General features: G+C 32.2%; 2 protein-coding genes across 2 annotated transcripts; one reads left to right on the forward strand and one right to left on the reverse strand.

The window, feature by feature from the left end:
- The first annotated feature begins 3,662 nt into the window (after nt 1-3,662).
- Nucleotides 3,663-12,334, forward strand: ArfGAP1 (ADP-ribosylation factor GTPase-activating protein 1). Its single transcript, XM_089714740.1, has 9 exons — nt 3,663-3,868; nt 3,951-4,118; nt 4,329-4,442; nt 5,068-5,222; nt 6,067-6,184; nt 7,741-7,851; nt 8,990-9,123; nt 9,425-9,593; nt 10,379-12,334. Exons 1-8 carry the CDS (start codon nt 3,809-3,811, stop codon nt 9,585-9,587), a joined length of 1,023 nt encoding a protein of 340 aa, XP_089570866.1. The 5' UTR covers nt 3,663-3,808; the 3' UTR covers nt 9,588-9,593; nt 10,379-12,334.
- On the reverse strand, nt 12,325-13,982 carry Pex16 (peroxisomal biogenesis factor 16). Its single transcript, XM_089714753.1, has one exon. The coding sequence runs from the start codon at nt 13,679-13,681 to the stop codon at nt 12,689-12,691; it is 993 nt and encodes a 330-aa protein (XP_089570879.1). The 5' UTR covers nt 13,682-13,982; the 3' UTR covers nt 12,325-12,688.
- Between the last annotated feature and the right edge of the window lie 3,641 nt (nt 13,983-17,623).

The following is a 17,623-nucleotide window of genomic DNA, read 5'->3' on the forward strand; positions in this document are numbered from 1 at the left end:
GGAATAATCCATACTAATATTATAATAAATGCGAAAGTAACTGTCTGTCTGTCTGTTACTCAATCACGCCTTAACTACTAAACCAATTTGCATGAAATTTGGTATAGAGATATTTTGATACCCGAGAAAGGCCATATAGGCTACTTTTTACCCCGGAACATAGAACAGGTTTTATCCCGGAAATCCCACGGGAACGGGAACTATGAAGGTTTTTCTTTGACTGTGCAGGCGAAGCCGCGGGTGGAAATATATACATATTTCACCACGGTAAAGTAGCCTATCAATTTCTAGCCTCCTAACTATATATCTCCATAAAAATCACATCTGAGAGCGTTTTCACATTATCCGATCCGATATCGGATATCGGAAGCCGATAGCCGATATCCGATATCGGAGGGAAGTAAAATGTATGAAATATGTACCTGTCTTTCACATTGTCCGATCCGATATCGGATATCGGAGCCGACACCGATATGCCCGTGAGCTATCGGACGATAATGTTCAGTGTTGCCAACTCAATTTTCGAAAAGGCAGTATACCAACAGCAAAAAAGCACTAGTTTGTGTATCTTCAGTCTTATAAGGCGCTAAATCTTTAAAAAAATTCTTTGCTTTAACCTAAAATCCTTTCTATTAAAAGAAACCTTTTTTTATTAAGAAAACACACATTTAAGTATTTATAGGCATTAAAAATACGATTTATACGCAGCTATTTTAATTACCGTATTAAAATATACGGCAATTGGCTGAACTGAAGTAAACAAAAATATATTGCGTTCTTAAATTCAAATATCTATCTTCGAAAATATTAGTGTCTATCATCTTTATTTTAACTCATTCTGCTTCGCTCCTCCTCCTACTCGGATGTTGGTTGTGCTGTTTATTGTTGGTACCTATTGTTGTCATTGAGTGCTTTGTTTTTAACCGACTTCAAAAAAAGGAGGAGATTTCACACCGATTTTATTTTTATTTTGAATTAACAACAAAGAATATTTGAAAACTCTTAATTCTAAAATAATTGCTTATGACAATAAAATAATTTATGTATCTTTACTTAAAGGAAATTACAACAATCATAATATTATAAAATATATATTTGAACGGGTGACAATATTATTATTTACAGTGTAATAAGAAAAAGAATAGAAAATGTGAACAAAAATTGTATCACTTAATAAATTTATCATAGGTACTACATGAACTTTTATAAATGTACTAGCGGTCCGCCCCGGCTTCGCCCGTGGTACATATTTACGTTTTCTCTACATAAAAACCATCCTCGTACTTCAAGGAATATAATAAAAAAAGAATTATGGAAATCGGTTCAGACGTTCTCGAGTTATGCGCTTACCAACACATTTTTCGATTCATTTTTATATATAAGAAGATATAGCGAAAAAAGGACTAAATGACTAGGTCTTGTTAAAAATACATTTAATAGATTTTAAAAGGTATTTACTGATACATAATAATATGTATTACTAAAACTATTAACTAATACTAGGTTGTAGTAGGTATTGATATAAATTTATTTAATTTATAATAATGTGTTAACATAATATACTACACAAATGACCGATATCAAAATTCAAAACTATTTCCTAAATAATATCCAGTTATTAAATATCAAATCTTTTTTACATTTTACTTTTATTTTTTTGAAGTTGTTTTTTTTTTACGTAGTTATTTTTAATGTATGTACAACTACAGTGCGACACAAAAGAGATGAAAATAAATGAGGGCGCCACCGTCGCTCATATAGCAACACTGATACTGCGACGCAAGCGATCTTGATACTATAGAATAAAAATCCAAAAATCTATATATATAATCTAAAATAAATACCGCGATTTAAACCGTTATAATTGTTTCATTGTAGCAATAGTGTAAATTTAAGACAAAAATACATTAGTATTTTAATTGACCTACCTAGGTCAAATTTTACTTAAATGTATTTGGAATTAGTTATTTTATAAAAATCGGTCAAGTGCTTAGACTGCAGAGGCGCACATAGAATCAAACATACAAACAAACAAGCATACATGCAGCTCAAACACATTACCCTCTTTCTGGGTCCGTCGGGTAGAAAAAAACAAGGCGATTTGAAAACCACATATTTTTATTTTTTTTGTAGATAAATTTTGTACATTAATATAATTCATCAAAATCTAAATATTCTACTCCTTCAAAGGACTGATCATCACTCTGTTTCGAAGTACTGGCAAGAAGGTACGGGGCATCTTCAGTATCTGTAAATATGATACAGTAAATATGATTTTTTTTCTTATGGTTTGATTAATTAATAGATAGATAGCTGTATGAAAACAGTTATCACTATACTATGTAGTAAAATCTAAACTAGGTACTTTATTTGAGGCTGGTTGGATTGGATATAACTTCTTGACTCAAATTGTGCTGGTCGCACTATAAAAACTAGTTTTTGTTTACATACAAATAACCTCAAATTAAATTGCGAAAACGTAATAATCGCCATACATACATACATTAAACACTCGTCACTAATGGAATATTCTATTTTACGTAGTACTGAGCAAAAATAAATGGAATCTCACCGGTATATTCTGCTGTACGTTTGTAAACGTTTTCCAAATCAGTCAATAAATTTCCAGCTTGAAATTCGGACAAACACCGAATAAAAACTTTATACACCACATCACGGACACCGCTACGTTTAACCTTTTTCATGATGTCTCCTTTTTTATTTAAATTTCTTGTTCTAAATAACAATTTTATCTCAATAATTCTCCACTTCACGAAAAAAACAACAAATTTTTATTCAACTTGACAGCTACATTGCCAATTCAGGGTTGCCAGGTAATGAAAAACGAATTAGTTCCAAAATAATTAATTTCATCTCTTTTATGTCGTACTATATGATCTATCATTAGAATTTTCTTTAATTATACCTTTTTTTATCAACTGGCAATTTAGTTTAGTTTTCTCTAAAAATTTCTGGCAACACTCATGATGATATCGGAAGGATTGTATCGGACAATGTGAAAGGGAAAATTGTATCCGATATCGGATATCGGCTATCGGCGTCCGATATCCGATATCGGATCGGATAATGTGAAAACGCTCTAAAGAGTCTTCGTTTTGATGCGAAGTGAAAAACGAAAAACACAAATTAGGTTTCTCACAGTCGGAGACCCCAATAAAACTGAATTTACTTTTAATACTACATTATACAATTTAATATATTATATGCTCGATGCAGACCGGCTTTTAAAATCACAATATAACATCAATAATTATTATTTGTGTTATTATTTGTACATTGTTATCTATGTAAACTTTTAGGCTACGGCAAATCCCTGTGGCAAATCCACTCTCACATGTCGATGCCGTGCAAACGACGTCTTCAGATAATTACTATCATACTATGAAGTAAAAACTAAAAAGTAGTATAATTAGAAGGCAAGTGTAAGGCAAAGAAACACACCTGAGGACACAAATTATATACAATATAGAAAATTCTCGTGTCTCGAAGCCGGGCCGGGCCGCTAGTATACAATATATTTTTCGAGTGTTTCATTTATTATTATTCTTGTTCAGAATCTGTGTATTCACTTTTATTTCTTTTATAATATATTACCTGTTCAAAATTGCCAAGTGGACTGTGATAAATGTTTTGACAGTGACAGCAATGTCGTCGTCGTCGGCAGATCAGTAATCGCAGATTTTAAATCTGTTCATCTCGTATTGTATTTTATTTAAATAAAATATTTCATTAACTTGTGTCTTTAACAATATAAATCGTTCTATTGTGAAATTCTTCTCTTAAGAAAATGGCTTCTCCAAGAACCCGCCGGAAATTAAATTTTATTCGTAACTTAAATGAAAACGACGTTCGTATTTTTGTTCCTAATTTTATCATAACTTGATTGATCTATAGCGACAATAATGTCATCTTTTTGCAATCTTCCGTAGAAATGTTTCGAGTGCGGTACCTTAAATCCCCAATGGGTGTCGGTTACCTACGGCATATGGATCTGCTTAGAATGTTCAGGCGTACATCGCAGCCTTGGAGTGCATCTTTCGTTTGTTCGCTCAGTCACTATGGACAAGTGGAAAGATATTGAGCTAGAAAAAATGATGGTACGTATTGTAGTTCATAGGGTTTCTGAAGTCCATTTTTCGTTTTTCGCTCGTTTTAGTTAAGAGTCTGCCATTGATTATAATTATGTATGTGCACATGTACCTATAGTTTTTTCTATTCTTTCACATACAATATCTTTGTCTGTATATTTCATTATGTTGCTATGCATTAATTTACATATTTCAAGATTTTTTATTAACATTATACAGGTTGGAGGTAACTCCAAGGCCAGGGAATTCTTGGAGAGTCAAGGGGACTATTCGTCTGATATGAAGATCACGCAGAAATACAACACTAAAGCAGCAGCTATGTATAGACAGAAGGTATCAATAAATAACTTATTAAGCTATTGCATAGCTTCTATGGCGGGCCTTGAGCGCGGGGACCAAATCCAGAAATTGCGTAACGAAAAACGTCACGCTCCCCACTCCGACGGGCGCGGAGGTGTGGCTTGAAGGCATAGCATGCAATAGCTTTACCGCGGCAGTCCCCGAGTGCCACACATCTTTTTTTTGTTGGCTTCAACAATGTGATGCGATTTGACTATTACATATACATATATAATACAATAACTTAATCCCTTGCATAGTCTCAAATGTTCAATGTGACTGTTACATATGAGCATTTTCTCCCCCTTATGCCCATTTCAACACATGGTGCTTGTTACCATGTAACTTTCATGTGGTATAATATTTTTTTGAGTCAATTTTGATTAAGTTGTAAGAGACAACTATCTCTCTGATGCACAAAGATTGCCCAGTAAATCTGAAAAAAAAGCTTTGTAGTTTTTACTACTATATTAATTTTGTTAATCTTTAAAAATATTTATAACAGCTATGTATTAAAGACAGTTATTTTAGACTACTTAATAAGTTTAGTAGTTCCTATTTTTTGTGACATAGTGCTTATATTTGCAAACTTTTAAGATATTTTGTTTACATAATATAGATAGCAGCTCTTGCTGAGGGAAAGGAATGGAGCCCAGCTGACTTCAAATCTGAGGTTGCAGAGAGACCCACGGAATGGAACCAGTCTCACAACTTCTATTCATCTGATGAAACTGGAATTCATTCAAGTGGTTCTGACAATAATATCAGCTATCAGTATGTATTCTTATACAAAAAGCTTTTTGTTCTGCGAATTGTATGTAAATCCTGTGAAACAAGATAAAGTGTGAAAGTTTCTCATTTTATATGCCCAATTGCCCTTATTTTAATTTATTTTTATAATAGTTACTATATCATAGAAATTAGAAACCATATGTTATGTTTTTAGAAAGGCTAAAGACAAAATTAGATACCTAAGATAGATTTGGAAAAATAATTTGCAGTGCTAAATCAATTGCAAAAAATCTGTTCAGGGAATTTGCCAGCTCAACTTAGTTTATATTTAACCATGATGTTGAGTATAAATCCTTATTGCTGCTATTTACATTAAAAAAATATGAAGTACTTACACTTCAGTGGGTAAAAACTTAAAAAAATATAGTATACCTGGTCAGAGCCTGAAATACAGCTAACTAAAGCATTTATACATGGCATTTTTTTTCTTTTGTACATTATTATTTATATCATGACCTATAACATTTGTGTGACATACTAGTATTCACTTTTGACCTTTAACCTTTGGCTTTGTATTTTATCAAACAAGTGGGTGGAGACATTTATTTGATAAAGTACTTTTTTAAATCATTCTATTTTAATTTTTAAACTACATGCTTCTGCGCAGTTACATTATTTGAATTGTTGAATTTATTAAACCCAAAAATAAATTTCGTGCTAAAAACAAACAGATTCATATTAAAAAAATGCTTGTTATTTGGGTCTGTTGTTCAAAAGAGTAAATAATTGGAAAAAGAACAGAAAATGATTATAGACCAAAATTTTGTTAATTGATCAGTTACTATACTTGTTAGGAATAAAATATTAATATCAAATACGTTTTTAGTAGCGAGTATGGCAGCAATCGCTACACTGGGTTCGGCAACACCAACTCTTACTCTACTCCAACCACTCCAGTGGCTGGCAACGAGATGGTGGAAGCTGCTCTCTCATCTTTATCCACTGTATGTATATTATAGATCTTTTATAATTTATATAGCTTTCTGTCTGCGAAATATCTTATTTACTCTATATATATATACTAGCGGTCCGCCCCGGCTTCGCCCGTGGTACCTACATGTTTAAACTATCCTATCTCTCAAGTTGGATCGAACTGCACATGGTGTGCGAATTTTATTATAATCGGTTAAGTGGTTTAGGAGTCCATTGAAGACAAACATTGTGACACGAGATTTATATATATTATTAAGATATATAAAATTCTCGTGTCACCCTTAGTAATAAGAGTAAGGCAGAACAATGTTTGCCGGGAAAGCTACTAAAACTGTACAACTTAATTTATTACGCGAATTATAAAACTTTACTTATTACATGCTGAGACATTCCTCGAGAAACATGTTATCAAAATGTATATTGGTGCAGTTTTTGAGTATATAGCTAACAGACAAACGCAGTGGAGGACTTTGTTTTATAGACTATAGTGACTATTTCATTTATAATCTATAGTAACTTTATAGCAGTTTTGGAATTAGTTGATAAAAATTCCGATAAGAATGAGATGCCTCACTGCAGTAAAATCTAGCCTTTATCACGCTCTAGCCTTCTCACTATCTTCAACCACGAAAATTATGTCAGCAAATTTTTGTATTTGCTTTACGACATGCAGGAAAGACAAAAAGAAAATGTAATACACACAATACATTTTCGCATATATTATATTGAAAGGTATACCTTACGTAAGTGACTACATATTATGCATATGTGTCTTATATATTGTATAAATGGATTTCAATTGACTGAGTGCTTGGTTGGGTCTTTTGTATCCATTATGCTTTCAATCCAGATCAACTCAGATGACCTATTTTAGATAAATGCAAATGTGCATAACAATACTAAGCCATATATATGTTACCTAGATGCATATTATAACATTTGAATGTTGTTTGTATTTGTTAAACTGAGCTAATAAATATAAAGCCTCTTTTAAGAAATTCCAAGCATTAAGACTGGTTCTATTTTCTGTTATTTATGGTTTATCTTTTGCAATATAATGGTAATAAGAATAATTTAATAATTGGCAATATATCAATTACACTGTGACTGGCTGTAACCAATTGTTGTACCAAAATTTATCAATCCATTCAGCTGTAGTGGCGTGAAAAAGTAACTCCTAGTATATCGTCTATCCATCTAATTATACAACCTTTCGCGATTAGTTATGAAGACAGTAGTAGACTGACAACCTTAAAAAATTTAGAGAATAGAATTTTAATGCTATTAAAACTTAATGTTGTTGTAAAATTATTATTGTTTCCTATCTTGTTGGGTTGCATCCTACCTGTTTTCCCTTAAATTTGTTTTATTTATGACTTTGTAGAAAACTTTACAAATCATATTATACTTACTAAAATCATGCTCAAGAACTACTCTATCATTAAAAAAAAAAACTTAAATTCGTTCGTAGTTTTAAAGATATAAGCAAGACACACAGTCGGCGAAAAGCGACTTTGTTTCATACTATATTATAGTGATTTATGTTGCTAAATAAATATTTTTATAGGGTTGGTCGTTATTCACTAAAGCGGCCCGCACCGCCACTGAGGGTGCTGTGCGCTACGGAGGCATTGCATCTCAGAAAGTGACTGAAATGGCTTCCACTGTCACTGAAAAGGTAATTAAATAGAAATATTTGGGATTTAATAAATTTCAAGTCATAATAAATGTATTACCTACTTAAAAATTATACATTGCCTTTTTGTGAAATTTGAACAAATTTTTTTGTGTGATTGCTACTTAGGTCATGGTTTATTTCCTTTATAAATTTTTACAGTGATTTTTTTCAATTATTTACTTAATTATCGGCTGTAATAGACACAATTTTTTTTTTCAAATCGACTAATAATCTAAACTGATAAAAATTCCACAACTTTACATCAATATTTCAAGATTATAACAAGTTAGTCATACCTCAATTTATGTTCAACCTTGTTGATTTATTTTTTCTATATTATTCATATTATTGGTATAATATATAGGTAATACATATAAAAAGGTATTATTAACAAATAAAAACAAGGATTCTGTTTTTCAATCCGACTGATTTTAAACGTGCATTTATGGGAAAGGTAATATTATGCTTATTTCATTTCCACTAATTTTTTTTCGGGCTAATTCGAGCTTTATATTTTTAATCGGTTTTATAAAATAATGGTTTATTGAATTGCATACAAAGATTAAAATATGCCAATAGAAAGGTACCGTACATTAGCATCACTTTCACTTCTATCTAACAAAAATAAGTGAGAAAGTGGTTTTGAATAAGTATTGCTCAATCATGACTAATCTTGATTTGATTTTTAGAGAAGGAAGAAATATAAATACCGTTCGTTAAATGTGCATTTAAAATAAATAAAAGCACTTTCATAGATCAGGAAACAAATAAGACTCAAAAAATAGAAATAACTACCTGCTTCGCCGGCAACGGCCAATAAAAAGACCACATATTTTAAATACATATAAATCGCGTTTAATGCACTGAAATTAAAGTTATATTCATTCAATACCATTAATTATATGGATTAGGTACCTTCGTGGTTAATAGATGGGCCGGTCAATTATGCGTCTGCTTGCTGCTGTTGCTACTATGAAAATATGTCATACTTAGTCAGTTTTTACAAAAATGATAATAAAAGTAAAATAAAATAAAAATAAATTTACATTATCATTCGGCTGGTGTATGAATTTTTATTTTTTTAAGTTTATCATGTAATATTAAATAAGATACAAAATAGAAATTTTTGTTAATAAAGGTAAACAACCGTGGCGGTTGGAGTTCGTTGGGCGGGACTACGGAGCTGCGCCGTGCGAGCAACTCCGGGATGAACAACCAGCCGCAAAGCTATGGAGCCATGAAGAATTCCACCTCGGAGCCCTACTCCAAGTGGTAAATTACGTTCACAAAATGATCGGCCACTTACCAATTCATTTGTTACAAAAATGTTATAAATGAAGATCAGAGCGGATCGAATTTTAACAAAGTTCACCTAACCTATCTACTAAATATCCTCTTTACATATGATACCTTTTGTATTACTGTTCATTTTTTGCTTTATACATTCATGTTTGTACAATAAATAAATAAATAGGCCGAACCTAAAAATTTGGTTAGCATAGGTGAGCCCGTTCTTGAGTTATAAAATTACAACGAAAAGCATTGATTTTTATATGTATACATTGTATTATAGGAACGAGCAAACCCAGCCGTGGAAGGAGTCGGTGACGACCCGCAACAACCTGGACACCCGCGATCTATCGCAGGTGGGCATCTCGAGCCCACCGCCCGATGTGAAGAACATCAAGATCAAGAAGAAAGGCGACGACGACTCATGGGACTGGCTGAACAACTAAGATCTGGTATAACGCGAATCATGTAAAAAGAACGCTGGATGAAAGTGATGGGGTGTGTTTTGGCATGTATCGAGTTTAGCACGAAAGTTATTTGCTGCTTATTTTATTGTTGAAGTAGGCTCTCGAGTCGTGGCTTCGCAACTACATATTTGTTATTCTTATACCACCTCATAACACCAAATAGACCAATAAATCGCCAATGCGCAGCTTAACCGTCAGCGTTCTTTTTACATGACCCGACCTATAAATACCACCACTGGCCCGGCCTCTCCCGTGGTATAATGAGACTTGATAGGTGTATTAGGGTGTTTGATTATACGCGAGTATTATACATTTAGAAATTAAAGACTTTTTAACGGATTTTAAACGCGATTTGTGTCTCCCCGTGACCACGCTCGCTGTAAAGTGTTCGGAACGTCGGGAAAATAATATAATGAATAAATCGCGTTTAAAATCCGTTAAAAAGTCTTTAAATTTCTAGGTGTATTAGGGTTGAATGAGTGAGAATGAGCTATCATTTGGAGTAAAAAAATGTAAACAACCTAGCTGAACTTATCAGTTTCAGAAATATTTGACATTTTAACTGTTTTTGAAAATTTACCAAATTCTTAGGGAAAACGATAAAATGTAATAAAAACTTTTTACAGCTTCCTAAATACCAAATTTTATTATAAACGGTTCAGTAGTTTTACGTGAAAGAATAACAAACATCAGTCCATCCTGATCCTCACCATCTTTCGTATTTATAATATTAGTAGGATTATAAGTTTTAATATCATGATTTGTTTCAGAAATATTCGTTCCTCGCAACAGCAGTCATCTGTTTATTAGTAATTTTAAGTCCATAACACAATTTTTACACTTTTGGATTTGTGTAACTGATTTTACAACATCTTTGCATTATTTGTAATTTTTATTGTATTAATGTGATTATTAAATTTCTTAAAATTTTGAACAACATTCCTGCAGGATATAAAAAGTCAGTGTATAAAAATAGTATGTATGAGAATATTTTACCATTATTCATCATTGAAAACCACACTTTTGCGGTAAATTTTAAGACATACAGCGTAATCTTTATTTCATTAAATATTTTATGAGCCAAGTATGATAAAAGTTATCTCTTTAATTTTTACATTACTAAAACACTGCACTATCAACTATTTAAAGTGCATTGGGGTTACATTGATATAAGTATTAATCTAGAAATATGTTTAGATGAAAGATTGTTCTGCAGTATCATACTTGATGGCTTAGATTTTAGGTGCCATTATAGAGTAAATTTTAATAAACTAACCTAGTAGAACATGCCAACCATAAATTTCTCGTCATAACCCCAATATACTTAATATTTTTAATTATGTAATTATTATGAAAAAGTAGACTAGTTCTTGTCCTGGACGTAGCTTAGGTCTTCTTAGGGGTGTGGCAAAGGCCATTACTATAACTATTACTTTAGTGAATGCATAATAAATTAGACTATTATTTCGGAAATCATGAATACTTAGTCAATATACGCTCAAATACATTTCTTTCTATATGGGATTAGCTATCTCGGTCCCAATATAGCTACGCCCCTGGCAGCCTCAATAAATAAATAAATTCAATCTAATTTATTGCTATTTGAAAGAAAAAAAATCCCTAATAATATAATATGTTTTGAAAAAATAACTGTTTTTATAAGTGTATATCTAATATTAAATAGCATAATGCGAATAAAATTTATTTACAGTAATTTAATAGTTTTACATGATTCATGAATATATTTTAATTATTAAAAATTATGTTTTTCATATTGTATATTTAGCTATATTTTATTGAGAGACTAAGGTGCTTTTTGGGATATGAAAATATGAAAGAATTTGAATAAATGTAAAACTTATTTACTATGCTTAAAACTACGCAATTAATTTTTGGAGAGCCCGTTTTTATCAATTAATATCGTACACTAAACAATCAAGTCGGTATTAAGATAAAAACCTCTTGATTAATAAACTGATAAATATCTTTGCAAAAAATTTCATCCGCCAATTATCCGACCGTTTATGTAAGTTATTATTAAATGGCACTAAATCATAATCCATTATTGTGTTAAGTATTTTGTATAACTACGTACAAATCTATGTTAGGAATAAGTTAAATTATAGGCGTAGCAACGGACTTAAAAAAAGTGTAAACAACATGGAAGTAATAATTTTGTTGTATTAATTTATATCATTTTTTTGTAGCTTTTGGCATTTCAAATGTATAAAGAATTAAAGAGTATTATATTGTTTGAGGCTAGAAATTCTGTTACAGTATTATATAAACTGGAATGAATATTGCTACGCCTGTGATCAAAGTTTTTTTTTATGCTTTAATCATCTTTAGATAAATTAGAATAGTTAGGAAAATTGTTTATATTATTCAATTATATATTTTGGGGCAGGATAATATAAGTTTAACCACATAATATGTATGACTAATTAAGTAACTAACAATTACTAAGAAAATTTTTGTCCCAATGAGATTAAGGGCCTTCCGTTGGATTTGATGAATAAATATATTGCATCCTTGTTCTCAATTTTAATTTATAACAGTGGAGTTTGACATCATATGAACTATTGTAAACAATGCTGTACTTTGATGAAGTTAATACATATTATATTATTCCCAAATAGGATAAGATGAAAAGTTCGGATGGCCCTATGCAAATTAATGTGTACTGTATTGGTTGAAAATATAATAAAATACAATAAAATTGCAAAGTGATTTTATTTATCCCATGAATATACCTGATTAAAGTTCTCTTAGTCACTATTTACCATACCCATGACAACTGATAAATACAGAAAAGGGAACTCCATAGAACCTGCTTCTAAAATATAAATAGGTAACCAAAATGTTACGTCTGTAAATCACAACATCAATATGCATATGGTATAAATATTTTGTACAAGATATCTTTTAAATACCTTACTTACACATTATTTCATAAACAGAAATACATAACCATTTATAGGATTTAGGTCTATTTATAAATTTGGCTTTTAATACATTATAAAATTTAGTTGTTAACTTAAACATATGTTGATATAAAACAAACAAGACATAAATTTTTCTTACATAGCCCACATATAGAAGTAAATATCTTGCCAATGGTTCAAATATTGTAAGATTGGCCCACACACAAAGGACATTGCTGGTATTGTATTTGATGTCGATTTTAAGAAGTTTTCAATGACATTTTTGGAATAACCATTGTACATTGGACTTCTCATCAAGTAAAGTACAAGGCTGAGCTTTCTGCGGCTTATTTCTAACCTTTGGTCGTAGTTTAACTCTTCCATGTGCCGATTATACAGCCTGAAACTTGCAACATCCAAACCTAAAGCTATCAGCCACTGTTTCCAAGATTTTGTACCAAAAACTTTCATTGCAGCCAGATGTATTATTGGTTTTAACACATGGAGTAATTCAGCTTTCTTTAAGTCTTTTATTTGCAATGTGGAATGTATAGTTTCATCCTTTATCTTAATTGGCTGCCAATCCCGTAGACCTACAGGTGGGGCACCTTCTACACGGCGAATCACTCTCCCTGATCTTTTCAATGTGAAAAATTCATTTGAACTGTCTTCAGAGTCCATAGCCTCTGATACTCTTTTCTTCCTTTGTAAGGCTGGTATTGGAGGATGCTGAATTGTGATTTCTTTGAATCTGTACAATAGCACTAAAGCTGAGGAACACTTAAATAATTGTAAGATTGTGGCGGCCGTCCATTTACCTCTTGTTCCCCATTTCTGCCTCACAACTAGTTCAACAAATACTTCACAATAGTGAGTAATTGTCAACCATAACTTTATTTGTTCTTGTAAACTGTAGTGTGGTATATCATTGCCATAAGCATCTTTTATGATTTTGTCATTGAATAATGATAATAGTTTTGATAAGGCATACACGAGTTCAGACACAATTGGTGATTTATTAATTTTCCCAGCTATAAAGTACGACGACCATGTCGCTACAGTTTCTACATCTGTTACGAGACTGGGATTCTTTATAACCCATTTTTGGTACGAACTAAATAGCTCTTTCAAGGAGAATTTTCTGTCCATCTTACCGGCTTTCAGATCTCCGTTTCTCCGTTCTCGTCGCAATGTATTGATTTTTTAGCAGGCTAGTTACTCGATGACAGGAAAAACATTTCATTTACTTAAAATATGTTTTAATGATTATTGCCTAATATGAGGTACAAGCGCAGAATATAATATCATTTTCCTTAAGCTATGACGACAATCAAATTAAAAGGAATATATTAATAATTGTTTGTAAATTGTAAAACTGTGAGAGCTGAGGTCCGAGCACACATGACAAAGTACGAACCACATACGAATAACGAACCCTTATAACGAACCACAGAGCAAGTAATATAGTGACGAACACGATAGTCGATACTGTGGTCGATACGAACGACGAAAACGTCACAACTGACAAGTGACAACCACAGGTAGATAAACGTATCTACAGCCAACGAACGTCGAAGTGTCCGTATTCTCAGCTATACACTCGGGCCTTGCTCGGGCTATACATTATTCCTTTATGGTCCGTATCAAAAAGCTTATATCTAATACACTGGAGATTTCAGTATGAACATTAACTTGTAACAAGAAAATATGACGTTGAATGACGCCTGTATGTATATATTTTATACCCGTCACCCGTGCGAAGCCGGAGCGGGCCGCTATGTTTTTATAAATAACGTTCACAGTTTTTCTGTAGTGTATTTAGTATCAGCATTGCACCCGTGCGAAGCCGGGGCGGGTCGCTAGTTAGATATAAGCTTCTTGATTTACCTATATTGGTTTCTCTGTCTACGCCTATATACTGTAGCTTTGTATGAGACGTTAGGCACTCGAGTGGTTTTGACTGATCATATTACTTGCTCTGTGGACTGATCACGTGATCAAAGTACTGCAAGTACCTTACCTCGAAAACGCCAGTGCTCACAGTAGAATATGGCGGCGATTAATGACGTCATAAATTTCCCTAGGGTACTGCGGCAGTATACTGGCAGTCCATAACGGAACGAATTTTTCTACAGTGATAGCACTGTGCAGTGGTCGCAGTGCATAACGGAAGACACCCATTACTTCCCCTGTGGTATAGGTCTACCCAAGAAGCTTATATCTACTAGAATCTGTATTTATATTTAAAAAATAAAAGATTTTCATGTGGCAACTTTATTTGACAACTATCAAATTGATTGTGTTGATGATTAATTTTTAGGATTTTGTCTTCAAAATCTTCGAAATGTCGATAAAACCGCTGCGATCACAAGCAAGAGGTGTTGTTTACAACTTTACAATGTGTATAGAAAAATATTCGATGAAGAAGGGTCAAACACATCACAATTTTCAATTTTAAGCGCGTGAAAGATTTTATTGCTAAATTGGACTTACCCGTTTTGATACTTTAAATTAAAAATGTTATAAATAGGTAACTATAATATTGTTTGTTGATTAAAATATAATTTTATGAAAACTTATTACAGGAGTTTCCAATTCGGCTATTTGTCAAGTTCAAGGTGTACAAGTCAATTTTATAATGTGTTAATACTTACGAAAATAAACATGATTTTATTTTATTATTGTTTTATTTAAAAAAAAAATATTAACAATCGTTTAATATAGTAAATAAGTTTTGATCTGCATTATCATTACATCCATATTTTCACATGCCATAATGATATATATTCAAATATAGGTATGTGTAAATACATAATACTATGTATTACCTTTAGAAAAGTAATATGTATATTATACATGTAATAAGTACCTACATAATATTACGTGGATATCTCATTATTAAATACAGTATTATCCACTTATGTAATGTGACTAATGATATTGAGGACAAAATAAAAAATACGCAGTATCAAGATCGTTCAGTCCATTTTCCCTAGGGTTGCACACTCAAAATTTTGATTATCCTAATTGCCATTTCTGGTTTACCTATATATGACCTATATTCTCTTTGTTGACGTAGCAGAAAAAAAAGTCGACCTTTGAAATTTGAATTTTTCTGTGGAATTTTTGAATCCAGTTTTGGCAGTTGGAACAGGGAACTTGAAGCTTGGAGTTTGGACGATAGAATAATGATATGAATATGATTAGAATATAATGTGAATCTGCGTTTTCCTCATATCAATAAGTTGTGATAAATGTAGTGGTTTTCGTTCTGTAAAAGTGCGCTGGAACCAGGCTCTGACCAAACCGCAAACGGTTGGTCGATACTTACGGCCATCTGTAAATCTTGAAGAAACAAAGGAGGTACGCAATTCCACATTTTCATGCATTTAAATAGAGCAGTCCACATGGTACCACCGTTCACCACATTGTCAGTTCTGATACAAGAGTTCATAATTTTTATACTAATCTACCTTGTATTCATTATATTATATTAATTATATATATTATAATAAACAAAAATAAATTAATTTTGAATTTGTAATATTATTCCACAGGTGGTGCTTCTTGGGTGGAAGGTTTCAAATTCACAACCAGCTAAATTGGATCATGCTGACTACCAATTGGATTGTTGTGCAAAAGAGGAGCAAATGTGGGAGGATATTTAACAGTTGTGGTCTTAATATCATTTAGAAAACACATAATTCAAAAAAGAAAATTCACCAATAAGGTTACCCATAAAACTTCTACCTTAAATTATTGTGATGTGCATTTAAATCATCCATGTCGAGGCACGGCTTAGGACTTTCCAGTAAAACCATTTGGAGATAGTGGGTACTGTGTACAGGTGCATGTGCATGGCTGAGGTTCATATATTTTTTTCTGCCATTTTTTTCTGTTTTACTAGACAATCTCTCAAGTGGTGGCTGCTTTATTGATAAGTTGATGATTTGTGAGCTTGTTTGCTGATCTTGGTTGATGTTGAGCCACTTGCTATTCATTGTATGAGTGCATTCCAGCTCATGAAGAGCACATATTATGTGCTTGCTTATGTATGCTTTTGCAGAGTGATATCTTTTCAAACTTGTTTCCAATTTTAGAAATATTTGAGTATTTATAGGGATATTTTGTGGTATGTTTTACTAAAACATACTACAAAAAATTTCTAAACATCTTCATCTTAACACTAAAATATTTTTTTAATATAATGTTTAAAGTCAACCAGTCCCCATTAAATTGAAAAATTATTTTTTTCTGTGAATAATATTATCACTGCTGATTTAAAACTGCTCTTTAAAATGATGATTGAGTGATTTGCTGAGCCCTCTTTTTGAGCATATAAAATGTGCATTTGCAGCATTGTTGCTTTCGTCCATTGGTACAAATGCTTGGGTGTAGCTATCGCTTTATTTGACACTACCTTTAGACTAATTGGATTCGCCAGACATTTCAAGTTGCTTCCTATCACATAGCCTTTTACCATGAAAACCTCCCTCAGTAGTCAGTACAGAAATCCTGTTTAAAATATAACAAATCAATTTACTTAAACCTGTTTTGAAGCGGTGGGGTGCATGGTGCCATCTATGCCTTTTTCTTTAAAGTTATATTGTATTTTCAGTTCACAGGGGTTACGATGGACAGAGGGTATATTTTTTAAAGTAAAGTGTTGATGTTAATATAAAATATTAGAAGATACAAAATGTTGCAGTGTCATGTTTTAGTTCATCGAAATTTCATCATTGTATAAATATTAGGAGAGAACTCTGGTCGTTATTTCAGTGAAATGTCTGGGAAGTGTTTCAAACCACGAAGATGTAATTGTCAGCAATATCGCATCAAATAATTATGTCACCATCCAAATTCTGCTCTTTTGATAATTTAAAATACCTCATTTGTTGATCTGCTATGTATGTGAGGTTTTAAAAGTGTACAATACTGAACAAAGAGTGGCGACAGTTTCGTCACATAAGAGAATTCGAGAGGTGATTGTGAAATGTCTCTACCAACCCAGAGTCACTCTTAGAGCTATTACGCACTGTCGACCAGTCGCTGGCGACTCAGTTGCCGGCGACGGCGTAGTTGTGGCGACGC

This window comes from Colias philodice, chromosome 1 (assembly GCF_061535455.1).
Source record: "Colias philodice isolate Cphi_HAF_F1 chromosome 1, ilColPhil1 Martin Lab GWU primary, whole genome shotgun sequence".
NCBI lineage: Eukaryota > Metazoa > Arthropoda > Insecta > Lepidoptera > Pieridae > Colias > Colias philodice.

Coding starts and splice junctions, on each gene's coding strand:
- ArfGAP1 (XM_089714740.1), top strand. CDS start 3,809: ATGGCTTCTCCAAGAACCCGCCGGAAATTAAATTTTATTCGTAACTTA. Junction 7,852..8,989: donor CTTCCACTGTCACTGAAAAG/GTAATTAAATAG, acceptor TTGTTAATAAAG/GTAAACAACCGTGGCGGTTG. Junction 9,124..9,424: donor TCGGAGCCCTACTCCAAGTG/GTAAATTACGTT, acceptor ATTGTATTATAG/GAACGAGCAAACCCAGCCGT.
- Pex16 (XM_089714753.1), bottom strand. CDS start 13,681: ATGGACAGAAAATTCTCCTTGAAAGAGCTATTTAGTTCGTACCAAAAA.